The sequence below is a fragment of the Penicillium subrubescens genome (genome assembly GCF_028828155.1).
Source record: "Penicillium subrubescens strain IBT 31985 chromosome Unknown utg000004l_segment0_segment0, whole genome shotgun sequence".
Classification (NCBI taxonomy): Eukaryota; Fungi; Ascomycota; class Eurotiomycetes; order Eurotiales; family Aspergillaceae; genus Penicillium; species Penicillium subrubescens.
In genome coordinates this window covers 3918823-3937450 of record NW_026643154.1, presented here as the reverse complement: position 1 = coordinate 3937450, position 18628 = coordinate 3918823, and the positions used below count along the sequence as shown (strand labels likewise).

The window sequence follows — 18628 nt, the reverse complement described above, 5'->3', positions numbered from 1 at the left end:
ACATCACAGAAACCGGCGGCAACGATGGGCTATCTGATTTCAACAATTCCCTTTAACCAAGTCTTTTTAAACCCCAAGCTTTCTAAGTCAGGCCCGCCACTTCAGGGGTCGTCGAATCGCGGTGCGGCGGTGGGCGGCGATGGATGTTTGTTACCGAGCCGACAATGCCAATGGCGGGCCGAGGGGTTCGGAGCCCCAACAATCCTTAATCCTTCATGTCTGTATGGGGGAAAGCGGTACATACCGAGCTGCTCGGGAACAAGCTGAAGGTAACGGTAAGCGTAAGTTTCGCTTTGAATTGGTCATACGAAGCTAACCAGAGTCAGATGTCTCACATCGATCTGCCCAATGAGATCTTTTGCATGATCGCGCAGCATCTGCCCAATCATGCCAGCATCTCAGCGTTGATGAGAACTGATCGTCGCATGTATCATTTTCTTCGTGAATACCTTTACGACCAAATTTCTGGCAATGAGAAGCATTATACGCTCAGTTGGGCCGCAAAACACGGCCACGAAAAACTTGTGCGGGAGATGCTCCAGCGAGGAGGCGATATTCGACTTCACACCCCCTCGCACCTAGATACTCCGCGCGCTAAACCTGAACTCAGACAATGGCTCATCACAGCAATTTCCGATGCAGCTGAAAATGGGCATGCGAGCATAGTGAGGCTGTTACTCGAACGCCAACCCAGCGCACTGAATCAGTGTTCGGGTTACAATGACAGCCCGCTTATCAAAGCAGCCACCAACGGCCACGCAGAGACCGTCAAGGTTCTGTTGAAACATTCAGCCAATATCCCGCCAGATGCAATCAGTGAGCTTGGGTTTGGCCCTCCAAGCTCCTTTGACTTTAGTCGTGTTCTCAACGAGGCGTTCCGACAGGGACAGGAAGAGATTGTGGACATCTTGCTGGCGGACACTCGTGTGAACCTAAACAATCAAAGCTTACCTGCGGCTGCTTGGGGTGGAAATGAGAAGCTGGTTGATCTGTGTCTGCGCGAGGCACCTCCATGGCCACCCGGAAGCGGTTACGAGTCACCGCTGGGAGCGGCTGCGCGGCGGGTCATGAAGCTGCCGTCACGATGATCTTGAATTCGGATGGGGTCGACCCGAATATGAAGGACGATTCACTCCGAACCCCTCTCGCCGTTGCCGCATACTATGGACAGAAGAAGATCTTGCGAATTCTTCTTGAGACGCCAGGTGTTGAGCTTGACCCCAAAGAAAAAACAGGTGCGACGCCCCTCCAACACGCTGCCAGTCGCGGTAACACAGAACTGGTTGAGGAGCTCCTGGCAACCGGTGCTGTCGATGTCGACAGCACGGCAGCTTACAATTTCACCCCTCTATCTTCCGCTGCCAATGCGGGGCACGACAAGATTGTAGGCCTTCTCATTGCCGCGGTTGCGAATCCCGATCATCGAAACTCTGACGGCCGGACTCCGTTGTCATCTGCTGCATCTTCAGGCGCAGCCGATGTGGTCAAAATCCTGTTGGCAACTGGCCGAGTGAATCCTTCTTCAAGGGACTGTTACAAGAGGACCCCATTAATAGAAGCAGCTATGTCGGGCAGATTTCCAGGTAGACCTGACGACTTTGTCCGTAATCAAGCATACGAGAAAGAGGCGGAAAAAAATCATCATTCCACTGTGGAGAGGGGAGAACATAGAGACCCCGATCGTGAGGGATCGGCCGCCTGAACAAGATGGTACGCAGAATAATTCAACCCGACAGGCATTGTCGGTGATGAAACAACTGCTCGCCATACCGGAAGTTGATCCTAATGCGCAAGACAGTGGTGGTCGAACTGCGCTATCTCACGCCGCGGAAATGCACGAGGTGGATGCTGTACGAGTATTACTGGAGGATAAGCGAGTGGATGTGAATCTTGCTGATAAGGATGGTTGGACTCCCATGACTTGGATCGCGAAGAAAGTGAAGTCATACCCTTGGAATTACGATTGAGAGGCATACCATGGGATATAATGGATTTGCTCTGGACAGTGAGGTGGCAGCTCAGTATATCGGCACTACATGTTCAGATATCAAGCATCATGTGATACTACGACTTCCTGGTTATTGGGCGCTGCATAAGGAGGAGGATTATTTCACAGAGACTGGAAATTGAATGTGGGTTGTAAGGATTTATTGCAGCAAGTAAATACTTGGTCAAATAATACTCGGAGTATACTCCGGAGTAACCACGCCCGGTCTCCGATCTGGGGTTGATGCAAATCAATCAAACAGTCCCCCGCTTGGAGCCGCCGAGGCACATTAGACCGAGGTTCCCCGGCTGTTGGCCGCTCAGCTCGACATTCCCTTGTCAGCGCCCTTTCTTCTTGTTGTATATATCTGTCAATGAACTTCATTTGATTGGAAATTCTCGTCCCCCACCCTCTTTTTGATATCCAAACCACGATCATGGCGGGAGAAGTGCGCCAACCGATAGACCTGCCCTCCTTGGAGCGCTACCTCAACCAGAATGTGCCCGTGGTGAAGACTCCACTGGATTTGAAACAGGTGAGCATTTGAATATGGTGGCTGCCAACGTGAGACGAACAGGCGTTGACTATTGGATCTAAACTAGTTCGGCTTCGGTCAATCCAACCCAACATACCAAATTACCACCGCCGATGGACGTAAGCTCGTGCTGCGCAAGAAGCCTCCCGGCAAGCTGCTCTCGAAGACCGCACACCGGGTGGACCGAGAATACCAGGTGATCCGGGCGCTTGGAGATACAAATGTACCTGTGCCAGAGACTGTTTGCCTCTGCGAAGATGATAGCGTGATCGGTACCCCTTTCTACATTATGGAGTTTTTGGACGGTCGGCACTTCACCGACCCTGCCATGCCTGGAGTCAGCCCGGCGGAGAGGAATGCACTGTATGCTTGCAACAAAACTATATCCACTTCACGAGGACTATTCACTGACCGGGAGTACAGATGGAAATCTGCAGTGGAAACATTAGCCAAATTCCACGCCGTCGTCCCCAAATCAGTCGGTCTCGAGAAATTCGGCAGGCCCTCCGGATTCTACGACCGACAGATCGCGACCTTTACAACCGTCTCCAAGGCCCAATCCCAGGTCCTTGACAAAGACACCAAGGAACCCGTTGGTGAACTGCCGCACTTCAAGGATATGGTGGAATTCTTCGCACAGAAATCGACCCAACCACGCGACCGCGGGACCCTGGTACACGGCGACTACAAGATCGACAACATGATCTTCCACAAGACCGAGCCACGCGTCATTGGCATTTTGGACTGGGAAATGGCCACGGTGGGACACCCGTTGTCCGACTTTTGTAACCTGACCAGTCCCTATATCATGGATGGTGCCGATCACTCGAAGGATGAATTCCAGCTCGGGCGTATCCCTGGCCTACCCTCGCGCGAGGACTGCGTTCGCTGGTATAGCGCTGTCTCGGGATATAACCCTGCGGACGATGTTCTGTGGGGAGATGCATTCTTCGCCTTCCGAGGGTCTGTGATTATGCAGGGTATTGCAGCGCGGTATGCTGCTCGACAGGCTAGTAGCGCCCGGGCTGGTGACTATGCTAAGCGGGCGAAGCCATTTGCATTGGAGGCTTGGGCGCGAGTGAAGCAGGTGCAGGAGCTGTCTAAGCAGAAGGGTAAACTTTAAACTGAAAAAAGCTATCCAAGAAGCACACGCTTGTATATATTCGATTTATTTTAAGTTCAAACCAAGTGGCGTACAATTAACAGAAGCTACTCCGCTTTTAATTTCGTGTCATAGTTCGCGAGGGACATCTCGTCTCCATATGTAATGCCTGGAGTTAATGTCGGTCGAGGATCCATGTTCTGCGCTTCTACCCCTAAGGCCTGGTGGGAACCGATAGGTAGAGAGACAGGAGATAGGAACGCCCTATCAACTAGACCAGAGTCTATTACCTAAATTTTGAAGGCACTATTTAGGGGTTTACTTTTGTTAGAATCCTCCTGCTCAACCAAAGCGAGCCGGCGGCCACCAACGAAGTGGCAGTTAGCAATCGCTTACGACTTTCTGGATCAGGCAATTAGGCGCTTTCCACCCCGGTAATATCAGAACCTAAAACTTATGATCATACTAATGATAAGGAACCATACTATCACCCTGCGAATCCAAGCACGTAAGAGGAGGATCAGCCGTAGCGGAGACCGAGGTCCGAATGCGGGGAAATGTGGTGCAGGTCCACTTCCCTATACATAAGCTGAGCAAAGCATCAAGACGCAGCATAGGAGCTTGTAACATCGCCAAAATGAATTTTGAACTTCCAAATGAGTTGAAGGCTCATATTCAATCAATTGATTCCTTTATTCAGTCCACCATACTCCCGTTGCAACATTCAAACGATAACAACCGGTTCTTTGATCATCGCCGCGAACACGCTCGGACAGATTGGGATAATGATGGCAACCCACGTCCAGAGTGGGAAAACTTATTGAGTGCGTTTCAAAGAAACACGAAACAAACGTATGAGTGTCTGATTGAATATAGCTCAAGCTCGCGTCCTCGCTGATGAGGCGGGATTCTACCGATTTGCACTTCCTAAACAATATGGAGGACAGGAGCATCCTCATACCAACTTATGGATGTCTGCCATTCGGTTTCACTTGGCGTCAGTCCATGGGGGTGGTCTGGGATTAGCAAATGACCTCCAGAACGAGCATAGCATTGTTGGCAATTTTCCCGATCTCCTTATGCTTCACCATTTCGGCAGTGAAGCACAGCGACAGACGCTGATCCCTGCCCGACTTCGAGGGGAATTTCGAGCAACATTTGGCCTGACTGAGCCTGATCATGGCAGTGACGCAACTTTCATGTCTACTGTTGCAAAACGCCAACGTGGCGGGTTCGAAATCACCGGAGCGAAGAAATGGCAGACAGGAGCCCATCATTGTACTCACTTTCTGATATTTGCGCGAACGTCAGGAAACGCAGGATCTGCAAAGGGAATCACAGCTTTCCTTATCCCTCGCGACACTCCAGGAGTCAAAATCGCTAGCTATGAGTGGACATTAAACATGCCAACCGACCACGCTACCGTTGAGTTCGATCGTGTCTGGGTACCAGAGTCAGCCGTATTAGGTACCGTCGACCAAGGCCTCGCTATAGCGCAGACCTTTGTGCATGAGAATCGTATCCGCCAAGCAGCCAGTTCCTGTGGTGCAGCCAAGTTTTGCCTCGAGCGAAGCATTGTGCGTGCACGCTCGCGCAAGATCTGGGGCGAGGGTAAGATGCTAGCGGACAACCAGGCTATCCAGTTCCCGGTCGTGGAATTGATGACCCAAGTGGAGATGTTGCGCCTTCTCATCCTGAAAACCAGTTGTGATATGGATCGCATCGTGGCCTCAAGTAAGGCAGGAGAGACATCGCAGCCACCATGGGTTACCATTGAGCGCCAACTCAGCGATAAAGTGGCTATGTGTAACTTTTGGGCGAACCGATTATGTTGCCAGGCTGCCGACCGAGCGATTCAGGTATTTTCTGTCAATCTGCCCAGTGATATACAGAAGGGAGAAAGCTGATAAAATTAGATTCATGGCGGCGATGGTTATTCACGTCACTATCCCTTCGAGCACATCTATCGCCATTTCCGACGCTATCGAATCACTGAAGGTGCCGAGGAAATTCAGATGCGAAAGGTTGCGGCGTATATTTTTGGATTCGCAGGGCCACGGAAGAAGGAATTGGAAGCCACGGAACAAACAAAGGCGAAGATATGATCATGATCGACTTGGTCTGGAGTATTAACTGGATGTATACAAATTTTGTGCGGAAGAGCGCATGGCTATAGGTCTGCTGAGACAGTGTACCAAGCCTGTTGGACTAGGATCACAATAATATAGCATAAAGCTGCCAATAAGTAGTAGCCCTACTCTTTTCTGTACAACTTAGAATCCATTTGAGTCGTAATATGATCGTTTATAGATGATTTTCTCTTTCAGATCAAATCTCTACCAGAGTACACGTGACTAAAAAGGGCGTCATGCTCCACTTGGCGTTGCTTATTTGCAAGTCTTCTCCCTTTCTTCGTTCGAACTCCGCTGGGAGTCGACCCCCAGAGCCAACACCGAACGTTTGAGAGCGACCGAGACTGTCAAACGGGCATCGGACCGGAATCACATAATGTCTGGTTCACCTCGGGTTGCCGACTGGTGCCACCAGTCGTCTTCACTTTCCTTTCCGGCACCTTTTACCTAAGAAAATTCCTCTCCGCGCGGTGGCTGTGGGTCCTTTTTTTGCCTTGACGGAACCGCACCGAGGACCAGCAAGCGAAAACGGAAATTTGCGAGATGGAGGCAGAGAAAATTCTTGCCAGCTTTCTCCAGACAATTATCCAGCACTGATCGGTTATCCGGGGTGTCAATAGACGCTTGACTATTGCCCCCCGTTGTTTCTGCGCTCATTCCAACTCACGGCCCGATATGGCATCTGAAAAGGTTGCCCCCGCGCCCGCGCCCGAGATCACTAGCAAGTCGGTGAAAGGCGAAACTCTTGACTCGGACAACAAGCATGTCGCGCAAGATATCAAACCCTCGGATGCCGAGGGCAATCACTCGAAATCAGCTCCTGGAGAGCTGAAGCGCAAGCTGAAGAGTCGGCATCTGCAGATGATTGCAATCGGTTCGTTGAGGCATATTCACACCAGCCAGGCTATAACTGTTGCTAACAAGTATTGTTTTGATTTTCAGGTGGAACTATCGGAACTGGTACGGCCTGACAAAAGTGATCTGGTATGACCGAGGCCATAACTGACTTTCCTAGGCCTATTCATTTCAAGTGGAACTGCGATCGCATACTCCGGTCCTGCAGGTGCTCTCATTGCCTACATCTTCGTTGGTTCGATCGTTTACTCCGTTATGTCTTCTCTCGGTGAAGTCGCGACCTATATTCCTATTCCTGGCGCCTTCACATCCTACGCTGCTCGTCTGATTGACCCGAGTCTCGGTTTCTCTATGGGATGGATCTACTGGTTCAATTGGGCCTCTACATTCGCCGTCGAGCTTACTGCTACTGGAACCATCATTCAATACTGGGACCCAAGTCTTAACATTGCGATCTTCATTGGTGTTTTCTGGGTGTTCATTACCGCCTTGAACTTCCTTCCTGTGAATTTCTATGGTGAGCTGGAATTCTGGTTCTCAACAATCAAGGTCGCCACTGTCATTGGGTTTATGATCTTCGCGATTTGCATTGATTGTGGCGTGGGCGCGCAGGGTTACCTTGGTTTCAGTTATTGGAAGAGCCCTGGCGCCTTCGCGACCCATTTGATTGAGGAGCCACCATCGGTCGGCAAGTTCGTTGGGTTTTGGGCGGTCTTGATCCAGGCTGGCTTCTCGTACCAAGGAACAGAGCTTGTTGGTGTGGCTGCTGGAGAGACTGAGAACCCTCAGAAGACTGTGCCCTCGGCGATTCGCAAGACCTTCGTGCGAATTCTACTTTTCTTCGTGCTCACGATCTTCTTCATTGGGCTCGTCGTCCCCTATACCAATGATAGGTTGACTACTAGCACCACCAACGCCTCCTCCTCTCCCATGGTTATTGCTGCAGATTTGGCCGGTGTGAAGGTTCTTCCAAGCCTGATCAACGTTGTGTTGCTCACCGTCGTCCTCTCCGCCGCCAATTCCAACGTTTATAGCGGTAGTCGAATTTTGACTGGCCTCGCACACGAAGGTTTTGCCCCGAAATTCTTTGCTCGTACCACCAAAGGTGGTGTGCCATACATCAGCGTCATGTTCACTGCGCTTTTCGGTCTCCTGGGCTTCATGAACGTTTCCGCCGATGCGGGACAGGTGTTCACTTGGCTCGTTAACCTGTCCAGTGTGGCTGGATTTGTCACTTGGTCCTCGATCAATGCATGCCATATCGCCTTCATGCGTGCATTGGCCGCCCGTGGCGTGTCCCGCGACACGCTTCCTTACAAGGCTGTTTTTCAACCTTACCTTGCCTGGTACGGCCTGTTCTTCAACATCCTCATCGCCCTCACCCAGGGTTTCACAGCCTTTATCCCCACCTTTAACGTGACTGATTTCTTCATCGCCTACATCTGTATCATCGTTTTTGTTGTTCTTTACTTGGGACACAAGATCATCATGCGGCCTTCTTTCGTCAAGGCTGCTGAGGCCGACCTTGATACTGGCCGGTTGGACTACAAGAAGGAGACTGGTCCTCCTAAGCCTTGGTACTGGAGAGTCTGGGGTTGGGTCACGAAGTAAGGACGTCACGGCTTGGAATGACTTGATTAAAAATGATGTATTTCTCTTGCGCTGAATATACTAGAAAGCGTTTATAACAAATTTACCAGTTTTTTTCCGCCTTTCACAACCCGATCCTGCCATACAAAAAGACGCATTGACCCGCAACGCATCATCGCATCCTATTAGGCGAAATAAGATAGTCCAACATGGATTAACCTTAAGCAGGACTCATCATTTCACACCCACCTAAGCTGCCGGGCCACGACCGAAACCCCACCAACGACAGCAGTTACCCCTGTACAAACCACAAGAGCACCGTACCCACTCCCATAGGCTCCCCACGCGTGGCCTCTCCAGGTATCCGCTCTCAGCAACGCTTCACTCAATGGACCACTAGCGATATTCCCGATTCCTCGGCCGAGCTCCATGAACGGGAAGATAACAGTGACGTCCGCATTTGGATTGGCCTTTTTAATTTCATTCGCCATGCCAGACCATGTCGCTGAAAACCCACCCGCCAGAAGCCCATAGGCGACACAGAAAACATAGAGAGCTGGAACAGTAACGGCGAATCCCCAACCGAAAAACACAGACAGAACGGTGCCAACGGTTGAAATCAGGATCACGGTAGTAACGTGATAACGGTCGGAGAGAAACCCTGCAAGTACCGAGCCAAACACAGATGCAAGGTTCACGAGGGCCACTGTCAACGAGCTTAGAAACTCGTTGGCACCCAGGCTGCGAGCGTACATGGGTAGGTAAATTGTTGGTAGGAAGTATCCTAGCGCTTCTACCGTGTTCCCAAGCTGATAAATCAGATACACTTTGTTATATAGGAAACGGAAATCGAGTCGGTCGTGACGCACATCTGTTGATACTGGAAGACGCGGTCTGTGAAAGTAGAGAAACGGCGCGGAAAGAAGAAATAGTACTGCTGCTGATATCCTTAGCGTGGTCTCGAATCCGTACTGGTCTAGCAGCCATTCGATGACGGGTGGGAACATCACTCCTGATATCCCAGAGCCGGCCTGTCCATGTCAGTAAACGAATCAAGTCAATTGTTAATTGAATTAGCCTGAATCACATCTGGGTATTGACTCACCCACACAATGCCAAACGCAAGGCCTTTCTTCGTGATAAACCACTCTGACATGAATAGAATTGACGGTGTATAAGCGAGACAACCCCCAAACCCGAAGAAAATCCCTTGAGTCAAGACCAAGTGCGTTACATTCTGAGAAAAAGAGCCCAATGCAAGTGATAGACACATTATTACTACTCCGATGGTTGATACCCAACGGGCAAGACGAGGTACGAGGATCATGAATACGATCGCTAAAGGGGCGATGAGATATGCGATACCCTGTGAATATTGTCAGTCTAGGGCGAGATTTTGGTAGAGATCGAACCATACCATCGCACAAGTTCCAATGACGGCGATATTTGCAGATCCTTTAAATCGCCCGTGGACACTATAGTAGTCCTGGAAGATGCCAAAAGCACCGGCCCAACCTGAACAAGTCAAAAACTTATAATGCAGAAGATCTCGCTGAAAGTGCTCACCCCAGACAAGTGCCTCGAGCACAGTCGACGCTGTCAGAAATAGCCATGCTTGGACTCCTCCATCAACCAGAGGCAAGCCATCCTCGCAACTAGCTGGTTGGGTACCTTGTTCGTCACAGGACGGCTGATGGGCTTGAGAACTTTCACTTGCGGTACTGGGTGCATAGTCTTTGGCTTCGATCAAGTAGCTTTCATCGTGATATTCATCTCGGAAAGACATTCTAAGTAGACACACTCCGCATGTATTGGGAGAACATCGGTGAAGAGATAATCGAGAATGACTCGGGGTGACCCGCCTCTACTGGAAAGAGTAGAAATACCTTACCTTCGACGAGCTTTAGCTTTAGCGTATGACGAAAGGATTATCTAGGGAGTGATCGATATTATGATACCAATAAGCTCGCAAAAAAAGCGCGCTTGGAATTCAGGACGTCACTCCCGCGCCCAGAAATGCGGCACCAAAACCGTAGGTCGGCTTTCCTACCCTTTGGTGCTATGGATGCAGAAATCAGAATTGGCTGAACTTGTTGCGCTCACTGAGAGGCATATGAGAGTATATCACTAGAGCGGGTCATGTTTCCTCGACTTGTCCAAAAGAATTGTAATCAAGGCTCATTCGCTCTGATTCCAATTATTTTAATGAAGGTTAAGAGCTCAATACTTCGTCTGACTACTTGATCATGGTTATCGGATCCATTCTGCTCTCTAGCCAATCAGTAGTACGGACTTTGTTGGTCCGGTGATTAAAGTAGCAATGGAATGTTAACTGAACCCATTGATAAGGCGCGTCGATTGGTTTGTTCTGGGGATCAAAGTCACTCATATAGCCGACAGCCTGTGCTCTTATTACAGTAGAGTTAGGTAGGTGATACCAGTAAAGACAAGATTACACGAAAGCTTATTGACAGGAGGTGAATATATAGGCCATCAAAGCTGGTTTCAATAGCAGAACCGCCTCTCAAGATCGCAAATTTTCAGCACCTCAAAAAGGCAAGTAGCCTCGGTTGCAGATAAATAAAGCTAGGAACATAGTTGCCACTTAGATTTGATTCCATGAAAGCCTTTCTCTGCAGTGTTTTCTTGAAGTGGAGCTTGTCAAAGTGGACGAGCGAAAAATTTACGGTAGGGCTACATTCCAGAAAGCCAAGCTACGCTCAACATCTCAATCAACCAACCAAAACGCGAGTGCCCATTAAACCTTAAAATACCATTTTTGGACGCCTTCTGCAGCTTGTACTTAACCAAGGAATGCCAAACGAGATGAGAATAGTTAATTAGTGTGAGGCAGTAGGCGGGTTGTCGTGTGACTTCTGCTATTTTTAAGTTGGCGTATGCATGAAAGCCCATGGAAGGTAGGGAGGGCAAGTAGGACTCGATCGGAAAATCAACCCCCTTAATTATGGCGTTTGCATATCAGAATGCATAAAAGACCGCATACAAAACTTGGTACCTGGACTCGTTGTATGGCCCACTTGGGAAACCATGCCGAGGGATTGTTTGTTGATAAACATGTTGTCAATACTTTTGTCGATAAATTGGAATGTGGATGGATAGAGAGGGAAAAAGTCTTTCCAAGGGGCGAGGTTTGTGAGGGATAAATCAGTATCATATCTCTGATGCAAAATCCACCTGATAGGCAAAGGAAAGGCCGATAGCTGTCCTCGTCATACTGTCACACTAATACACGATGCCCAAACTAAAAGGACCGAGGCTCCGGCAGAGGCTCTACAGTGAGCCGATCGATCGGCTTGCCGACCCTATGACCCGAATGTTTGCAGCGAATTCGGAAAATCCGCTAATTACTCCACTAGTGGAGCGATGCCGACCATCTAAGCAATCATCATGCGCCGTGCCTTATCTTAAGCTAGCTAATGTCATGAGATGAGCGCCAACGATTTTCAGCCTGGTATATTCTATGACGAGCATCCTTCAAACTTGAATCTGCTCCTTTTCCCATTTTCATCACGCACCGTGCTTGTATTTTCACCACCCTGATGATGGCAACCAATTCTGATGAAGCGGTTTACCCGCAGCATATACCTTATTGGAGACTCATGACCGACCAAGGTTTCGTAACCCAGGAGATCATCGATTACCCCTACGCTGGCTCAGGAACAGAACAAGATCCTTTCGTCATGGAATGGATCCCCAACGATCCCAGAAATCCCATGCAATTCAATCCTCGCATCAAATGGCTCTACACCGTCATTGTTGCATTTGCGATCTTGGCCGTCTCACTGGCCTCTTCCGCATATGCAGGTTCTATATCCGAGGTACTCAAAGATATGGATGTTAGTGAGGAAGTCGCTACTTTGGGTGTCTCTCTTTTCGCTCTTGGATTTGCGGTACGGCCACTTCTCTGGGCCCCTCTCAGCGAGCTTGTCGGACGTCAAGTTGTCTTTTTGATTACTTTCATGGCTCTCTCGTCTTTCTGTGCTGGCGCAGCTGGATCTCAGAATGTCTGGACTCTGATTATCCTCCGCTTTTTCGCCGGCTCTTTTGGTTCATCGCCCTTTACCAATGCCGGTAGAGTCATTGCCGATATCTTTGCTGCCGACCAGCGCGGTCTGGCAACGAGTCTCTTTGCTGGTGCCCCTTTCCTCGGTCCCTCGCTGGGCCTGTGGTGGGTGGATTCCTTGGTGAAAATGCCGGCTGGCGCTGGGTACAGGGGTTCCTGGCTGTCTTCACTAGCCTTATATGGATGGTCGAAACTATGGTTATTCCAGAAACATATGCACCTGTCTTGCTAAGGAAACGGGCTCAGCGTCTTTCGTCCATCACCGGCTGCGTGTATCGTAGCAAGATGGAGATTGATCGAGGTAAAGTGTCTGCGCGTGAGGCCTTCAGCGCGGCACTGAGCCGACCATGGATTCTTCTACTTGCCGAACCGATCGTTCTTCTGCTCTCGATTTATATGGCTTTTGTGTATGGAACACTTTATATGCTTTTCGACGCCTTTCCAATTGCCTTTCAAGAGATTCGTGGCTGGAGTGAAGGTATTGGTGGCTTACCATTCCTCTCGGTCTTGATCGGGATGATGGTCGCTGTGGCACTTAACATGTACGACAACAAGTGCTATATTCGCATTCACAAGAAGCATCACGGATTTGCCCCACCAGAGGCTCGTCTGCCTCCTTCCATCCTAGGTGGCCTCGCTATTCCTATCGGCCTGTTCTGGTTTGCCTGGACGAATTCTCCATCGATCCCGTGGATTGTCTGTGTGCTTGCTACCGCTCCCTTCGGCTTGGGTATGGTCCTAGTTTTTCTGGGGATCATGAACTATCTCATCGACTCGTACACCATCTACGCTGCGTCGGTTCTTGCTGCGAACTCCATTATTCGCTCGTGTTTTGGTGCAGTTTCTCCGCTATTCACTACATACATGTACCATAACCTCGGCATGCACTGGGCATCGTGTATTCCAGCCTTCCTTTCTCTTGCCTGTGTCCCATTCCCCTTCATTTTCTACCGCTATGGCCCTGCCATTCGACAAAAGTGCAAATATGCGGCGGAGGCAGATGCATTTATGCGCTCATTGACCAAGAAGGCCTATGACCAAGACCACGAGCCTGAAAAGGAGATTGATGTTGAGCCAATTACCAATGTCGATGAAAGCAAAGATGAAACGGCAGACTCAAACGAGATTGCACGAGAAAGCGCCTCAATAAGCTCTCAATCGACATTGGAGCGTACAGAGACAGTCTATGACGCGAACCCCTATGATATTGACCATGTGAACACGCATAATTCCGCCATCACTCAGACCTCCAGACGTGTCAAAAGTCGGTGGAACATGTTTAGCTTCGGCCATAAGTGAAACTTCTGCTATATTTCGCTGATTACTTCTACAATGCATATGATTTCCTGATTCTCTCCCGAATGGTAAGCCTGAGGCACTTGTCTAGCTTCCGAATAATCTCCCAAATATAGCAAATACTGTAAGGCTGTACCAAAGCTCGGATGTTCTTTGGTCCTGATTGGTCCGCTCGAATAACTTCGGGCCGTTTGTCAGACTCTCGTGCGGTCTGATTGGGTGGCTCGTCTAGATTGGGGGCTATAATGTTTAAGGTAGTGCTCAGCCCCTTCGAGCTGTGGGATAAGCACCATGAATCATGATGCCTAGAACATACGAAGGTATCTAGCCGTCGGGCTCTGGAAGTATTTATTTTGAGAAAGATCCCGGGAAATGATATTATTCAGAATAATCAATAATCTCTGCCTTTCATCTTTTATTTCATTCTAGCGATTTCATAACGATCATCATGGCTCCCACAGCGACAACCTCCCTCTCATCTACGACAATCTCTTCAACAGCGACTGCAACTTGCCTTAATATTGCACCTGGAAAAAATGGATATCTTCCACCAGAGGCATGCGATGTCGTACTCTACTATGTTCCGTCATTTGCCGCTGCTGTTCTCTTTTGTGTGTTCTATGGAATGACCACCCTCACGCATCTCATCCAGGCTGTGGTATACAAGAAGGTCAGTACGAGATTGTCTTTCTTCTACACTACCATAGCTGACAGCTTCACTAGCCTTACGCATGGGTGGTGATCATGGGCGGAGCTTGGGAATTACTCGCCTTCATTTTTCGAGCACTTCAAACACGACATCAAGATAACGCGAATTGGGATACTTTATATGTGCTTTTCTTTCTCCTCGCACCGATCTGTAAGCTATCATACCCACAATACCCATAGACATCTTATCTCCTTACTGATACCGATCTGATTAGGGATTAACGCCTTCCTGTATATGACACTCGGCCGCATGATTCACTTCTTCCTCCCAGATCAAAAACTCGTCGGCATCTCCGCGCGCAAATTTGGTGTCCTCTTCGTCTGCCTCGATATCTTCGCCTTTCTCGTCCAAGCAGCTGGTGCCCTCATGAGCAGTGCCCAAGAGGGTGGAAGTCTTGTGATGACAGGGTTGCACATTTACATGGGCGGGGTAGGCCTACAGGAGTTCTTTATTCTTTGTTTCACGGCACTTGCAATTGATCTTCATCGGAAGTTGATCAGGATGGAAAATTCCCACACGGATTATAATGGAAAGCTAAACCAGGGGCCATTTTCCTGGCGGTGGCTCTTCTATACGCTTTATTTTACTTTGGGGATGATCACGGTGAGTCGATGAAATGCGTATACCGAGTCATTGCAGAAGCAATTGATCTGTTACTGACTAGTCTCCTTCATAGATTCGAATCATCTTCCGACTCGGCCAATATGCCCAGGGTACCTCACCTACAAACCCAATCCTCACCCACGAGTGGTATGAATATGTATTCGACGCGGTCCCAATGCTAGCAGCTCTGGTCGCCCTCAACATCATTCATCCCGGTCGCATTCTCCAAGGACCAGACTCGGGTTTCAAAGAAGCGCGACGTGCGGAGAAAGAGGCGAACAAAGAGAAGAAACAGCAAAAGAAGATGGCAAAGGAAGAGAAGAAATCGCAGAAGAAAATAGCCAAGGAAGGAAAGAAACAACAAAAGAAAACACGTTCAGGTGACGATGTTATTGAGGAAGGGTTTCCTCTTCGCGCTCATGCTGAGGTGGAGACGTTCTAGTGATGACGAGCACCATGGGCAACAGTGGCCGCGTTCTTACCGGAGAGTTGAAGGAGGGGAAGATACCAGATACCATGGGTACCAAGTCTGATTATTTGGACACTTTTCATCAATGTGAGGGTTAGAAAATGGCTGGAGGATTTGGCGCTTATCTGATTTTCCTTAGAATGGGTTATGATCTATGCACTGTAGTAATGATTATCGTTCCATATATCATGGCATTAAATAACGAACATACCTCCCTACAGTAGTAGAAACCTTCTCACAAGATTCCCTAAACCCAGAACCAGGGCCTTATCCACTACCTGCAACAAGTTGAAATTTCATCCCACCACCAGCAAATTGGCAATACCACCACGCCAAACATCGGGGAAAAGCCGATAAGCCAGCGCTTCCAATTACCGCATTGGGTTGGCCCTTCACAAAGTGGAGACCAGAGGCGTTTCCACCCTCCACCAGCTTCACCCCGCAATCTTCTTATTGGTTCTCCGGGTATTCTGGGGATGGTGGAGGGGATAGAATATTTGTTGCGCGGGTCACGGTTGTTCTTTTTTCAGGGTGAGGCATGGAGAGTGACGCAGTCTTACGAATATTTTGCCAGCGCATACTACAGGGTTCTGGTTTTGTCAGGTCCACAAAGTATGAACCTTTGAGATACTGGACTTTTATTATCTCTATGCGGGATCAAAGGTTGTTCATGTGTATTCCGTCCATTTTATTCAACTAAATTCGTGGATTTTCCCACCCATTCTATGTAAATATATGCAAGTTCGCGCCGAATCCCAAAAATAAAGACAAAAATCTTAAGATATTTACAGCTCAACAAACTCATTGCGCAGCAACTCATCCCCCTTGAGCTGGTCAAGGTAGCCCGCCACCTTGCCCGTCAATGTCTCGATATCGTATCCGAAGAACTTGTAAGCCGCTTTTCCAGGAAGACTGTGACCGAAGCGCTTGATGCAGACGCCGGCATCGGCATAACGCTCCCAGCCGTTGGGAGCGTAGGGCTCAATGACAACGGCAGGAATGCCGCGGTGACGGCGGAGGGTGTTGCGCTTGTACTCGAGAGACTGCTGCTCGAAGAGGCGCTGGCAGGGGAAACTGACTACACGGGCGGCAATGCCCTTCCCAGCCTTCAATTTCTCGGCGACCTCCAGGGCAAAGGAGAGCTCGGCACCCACGCCGATAATAGTCAAGGCCGCGGAATCATCTTCTGAGAGGACGTAGGCACCGCGAGCGACACCGTCACGGCGAGTATTGGCCAGCTGAGGCAGAGTCTGGCGGGATGTAGAGATGATTGTGGATGTCTTCTTAGCTCCAATGGCGGCAATCCAGGCACCGGCTGTCTCCTCGCTGTCACCGGGACGGATGTACAGCAGGTTTGGCATGGCGCGGTACAGCGCGGCGAGTTCAATGGGCTGGTGAGTGGGACCGTCCTCTCCCATGCCAATGGAATCGTGAGTAGCGGCATGAATTACTTGGAGGTGCTGCAGAGCGCCCATGCGCACGGCTGGAGCGGCGTATAGATAGAACATGAAGAAGGAAGATGTGACGGGAATGATAGTGTTTGGAGCGAATGCTGCCATGCCGTTGGAGACAGCACACATGGCATGCTCACGAACACCGTAGTGGATGTAGCGACCGGAGTAATTTCCATTGATGCCGCAGATAGTCTTCAAGTCGGGCTGTAGAGGAAGTTAGAATGTGAGATTTTTCATGAAGGTATGAATTGACACTTACGTGCTGGAAGTCGACCTTGCCAGGCCAGATCATGTTAACAGATGGCGACAAATCAGCGGTTCCAACCATAAAGTTCTTCACCTCCTTGGCAATAGGGTTGAAAACAAGACCAGAGGAAGCACGAGTCGCCGTGGGCTTCTCGGGGAATCTCTCAGGAATGAACTTCTCCCAGTCCGCGGGCAGCTCACCCTTGATACGAGCCTGGAATTCGGCACCAAGCTCTGGGAACTGGGTAGTGTAATCGGCCACCAACTGCTTCCATTCTTGCACCCACTGCTCACCACGAGCAGGGAGATCCTGGAAGAACTCACGAACGGTCTCACCGATGACAAAGTGCTCCTCGGGGTTGAAGCCATAGAGGGCCTTCATGTCGGCAACGCTCTTGGTACCGAAAGCAGCACCGTGGGCAACAGCAGTGCCGGCCACATGGCTGTCCAGACCGATCACAGTACGGACATTGATGAAAGTGGGCTTGTCCTGTGCAGCGCGACCCTGCTCTAGAGCCCGGACGATACCCTCGATATCGAAACAACCATCCTCAACATCAATGACATCCCAACCACATGCGCGCATCTTCTCATTGACATCCTCGGTGTTGGTCAGATCCACAGATCCATCGCAGGTGATCTGGTTGTTATCGTAGATGACAGTGAGGTTGTTCAGGCGAAGGTGGCCAGCCAAGGAAATGGCTTCGAGGCCCACACCCTCCTGCAGACAAGCATCGCCGATCATGCACCAGGTGTGGTTGTTGACAACGTCGTAGCCGGGGCGGTTGTAGGTAGCCGCCAAATTCTTGGTGGCCATAGCAAGACCGACTGCGTTGGCGATACCTTGGCCAAGAGGACCTGTTGTGACCTCGATTCCCTCATGTTCGATCTCGGGGTGACCGGGGCACAGCGCATCCACCCGGTCGGAGTGGTAGGACTTGAGCTGGTCGAAAGTCATGGCCTTGTAGCCTGTGAGGTGCAGGAAGCTGTATTGGAAAAGGCAAGTGTGTCCTGTAAATGATTGAATTAGTGATTTGAGACTATCATATATTTTACATCTCTACGTACCGTTCGAAAGAACAAACCGATCGCGGTTGAAGAATTCTGGAGTGTGGGGAGCGTAGCGCATCACGTACTTCCACAGAGACACGCCAATTGCAGCCATACCAATGGCACCACTGTCACATAGTCAATACTGGCTCGACTCGAATAAATCACAGGAGATTCTTCTCATACCCAGGGTGCCCACCGCTGAATTGCTGGCACAAGTCGGCAATGAGCAGACGGAAGGTCTTAAGAACCAAGTCATGGTCCTTGGAGAGCTTCTGCACCAAAGGCAAAGCCGAAGGCACAGACTTGTGGATGCCGTTCGTGACAGTCATATTGACACAGAATATTTCCTCAAAGGTGTCTGGCTTGTCTTGTCTTCCACTTCTTCTCTCCTGGGTCCCTCGACCCTTCAAATAGCCAGACAGCCAGCATCGACAAAAACATCCTGTTCAGGCAATCGACGAATGGGGTAATACTAACCGCCTCCGCAGAAATGGCAAGTTGAACCACCACCAC

At 49.8% G+C, this 18628-nt stretch overlaps 9 protein-coding genes across 9 annotated transcripts; 7 read left to right on the top strand and 2 right to left on the bottom strand.

Moving 5' to 3' along the window:
• Positions 1-215: 215 nt before the first annotated feature.
• On the top strand, positions 216-1088 carry N7473_006455 (ankyrin repeat domain-containing protein; the record flags this gene model as incomplete). The annotated part of the gene is made up of 2 exons (XM_057152395.1): positions 216-275; positions 327-1088. 2 exons carry the CDS (start codon positions 216-218, stop codon positions 1086-1088), a joined length of 822 nt encoding a protein of 273 aa, XP_057010200.1.
• Positions 1089-1117: 29 nt separating this feature from the next.
• On the top strand, positions 1118-1967 carry N7473_006454 (ankyrin repeat domain-containing protein; the record flags this gene model as incomplete). Its single annotated transcript, XM_057152394.1, has 2 exons — positions 1118-1510; positions 1719-1967. The coding sequence occupies 2 exons, from the start codon at positions 1118-1120 to the stop codon at positions 1965-1967; spliced, it is 642 nt and encodes a 213-aa protein (XP_057010199.1).
• Positions 1968-2310: 343 nt separating this feature from the next.
• N7473_006453 (phosphotransferase family protein) lies at positions 2311-3719 on the top strand. Its single transcript, XM_057152393.1, has 3 exons — positions 2311-2522; positions 2590-2885; positions 2946-3719. Exons 1-3 carry the CDS (start codon positions 2424-2426, stop codon positions 3643-3645), a joined length of 1095 nt encoding a protein of 364 aa, XP_057010198.1. The 5' UTR covers positions 2311-2423; the 3' UTR covers positions 3646-3719.
• A 542-nt stretch (positions 3720-4261) lies between these two features.
• Positions 4262-5729, top strand: N7473_006452 (acyl-CoA dehydrogenase family protein; the record flags this gene model as incomplete). Its single annotated transcript, XM_057152392.1, has 3 exons — positions 4262-4448; positions 4501-5483; positions 5541-5729. The coding sequence occupies 3 exons, from the start codon at positions 4262-4264 to the stop codon at positions 5727-5729; spliced, it is 1359 nt and encodes a 452-aa protein (XP_057010197.1).
• A 329-nt stretch (positions 5730-6058) lies between these two features.
• N7473_006451 (Arginine permease CAN1) lies at positions 6059-8320 on the top strand. Its single transcript, XM_057152391.1, has 3 exons — positions 6059-6630; positions 6699-6716; positions 6772-8320. The coding sequence occupies exons 1-3, from the start codon at positions 6432-6434 to the stop codon at positions 8220-8222; spliced, it is 1668 nt and encodes a 555-aa protein (XP_057010196.1). The 5' UTR covers positions 6059-6431; the 3' UTR covers positions 8223-8320.
• Positions 8321-8440: 120 nt separating this feature from the next.
• Positions 8441-9987, bottom strand: N7473_006450 (uncharacterized protein; the record flags this gene model as incomplete). The annotated part of the gene is made up of 4 exons (XM_057152390.1): positions 8441-9232; positions 9307-9567; positions 9619-9716; positions 9768-9987. 4 exons carry the CDS (start codon positions 9985-9987, stop codon positions 8441-8443), a joined length of 1371 nt encoding a protein of 456 aa, XP_057010195.1.
• Positions 9988-11821: 1834 nt separating this feature from the next.
• Positions 11822-13584, top strand: N7473_006449 (MFS transporter; the record flags this gene model as incomplete). Its single annotated transcript, XM_057152389.1, has 2 exons — positions 11822-12390; positions 12459-13584. 2 exons carry the CDS (start codon positions 11822-11824, stop codon positions 13582-13584), a joined length of 1695 nt encoding a protein of 564 aa, XP_057010194.1.
• Positions 13585-14029: 445 nt separating this feature from the next.
• On the top strand, positions 14030-15335 carry N7473_006448 (lipid transporter atnI; the record flags this gene model as incomplete). The annotated part of the gene is made up of 4 exons (XM_057152388.1): positions 14030-14251; positions 14305-14440; positions 14505-14893; positions 14967-15335. 4 exons carry the CDS (start codon positions 14030-14032, stop codon positions 15333-15335), a joined length of 1116 nt encoding a protein of 371 aa, XP_057010193.1.
• An 812-nt stretch (positions 15336-16147) lies between these two features.
• N7473_006447 (transketolase family protein) lies at positions 16148-18444 on the bottom strand (the record flags this gene model as incomplete). Its single annotated transcript, XM_057152387.1, has 4 exons — positions 16148-17020; positions 17076-18073; positions 18131-18240; positions 18299-18444. The coding sequence occupies 4 exons, from the start codon at positions 18442-18444 to the stop codon at positions 16148-16150; spliced, it is 2127 nt and encodes a 708-aa protein (XP_057010192.1).
• Positions 18445-18628: the final 184 nt, after the last annotated feature.

Bases quoted from the DNA above. Each gene is read 5' to 3' on its own strand.
- N7473_006453 (XM_057152393.1), top strand. From the start codon at position 2,424: ATGGCGGGAGAAGTGCGCCAACCGATAGACCTGCCCTCCTTGGAGCGC. The intron at 2,523-2,589 runs GTGAGCATTTGA...GATCTAAACTAG, and splicing joins CTCCACTGGATTTGAAACAG to TTCGGCTTCGGTCAATCCAA. The intron at 2,886-2,945 runs GTATGCTTGCAA...CCGGGAGTACAG, and splicing joins CCGGCGGAGAGGAATGCACT to ATGGAAATCTGCAGTGGAAA.
- N7473_006451 (XM_057152391.1), top strand. From the start codon at position 6,432: ATGGCATCTGAAAAGGTTGCCCCCGCGCCCGCGCCCGAGATCACTAGC.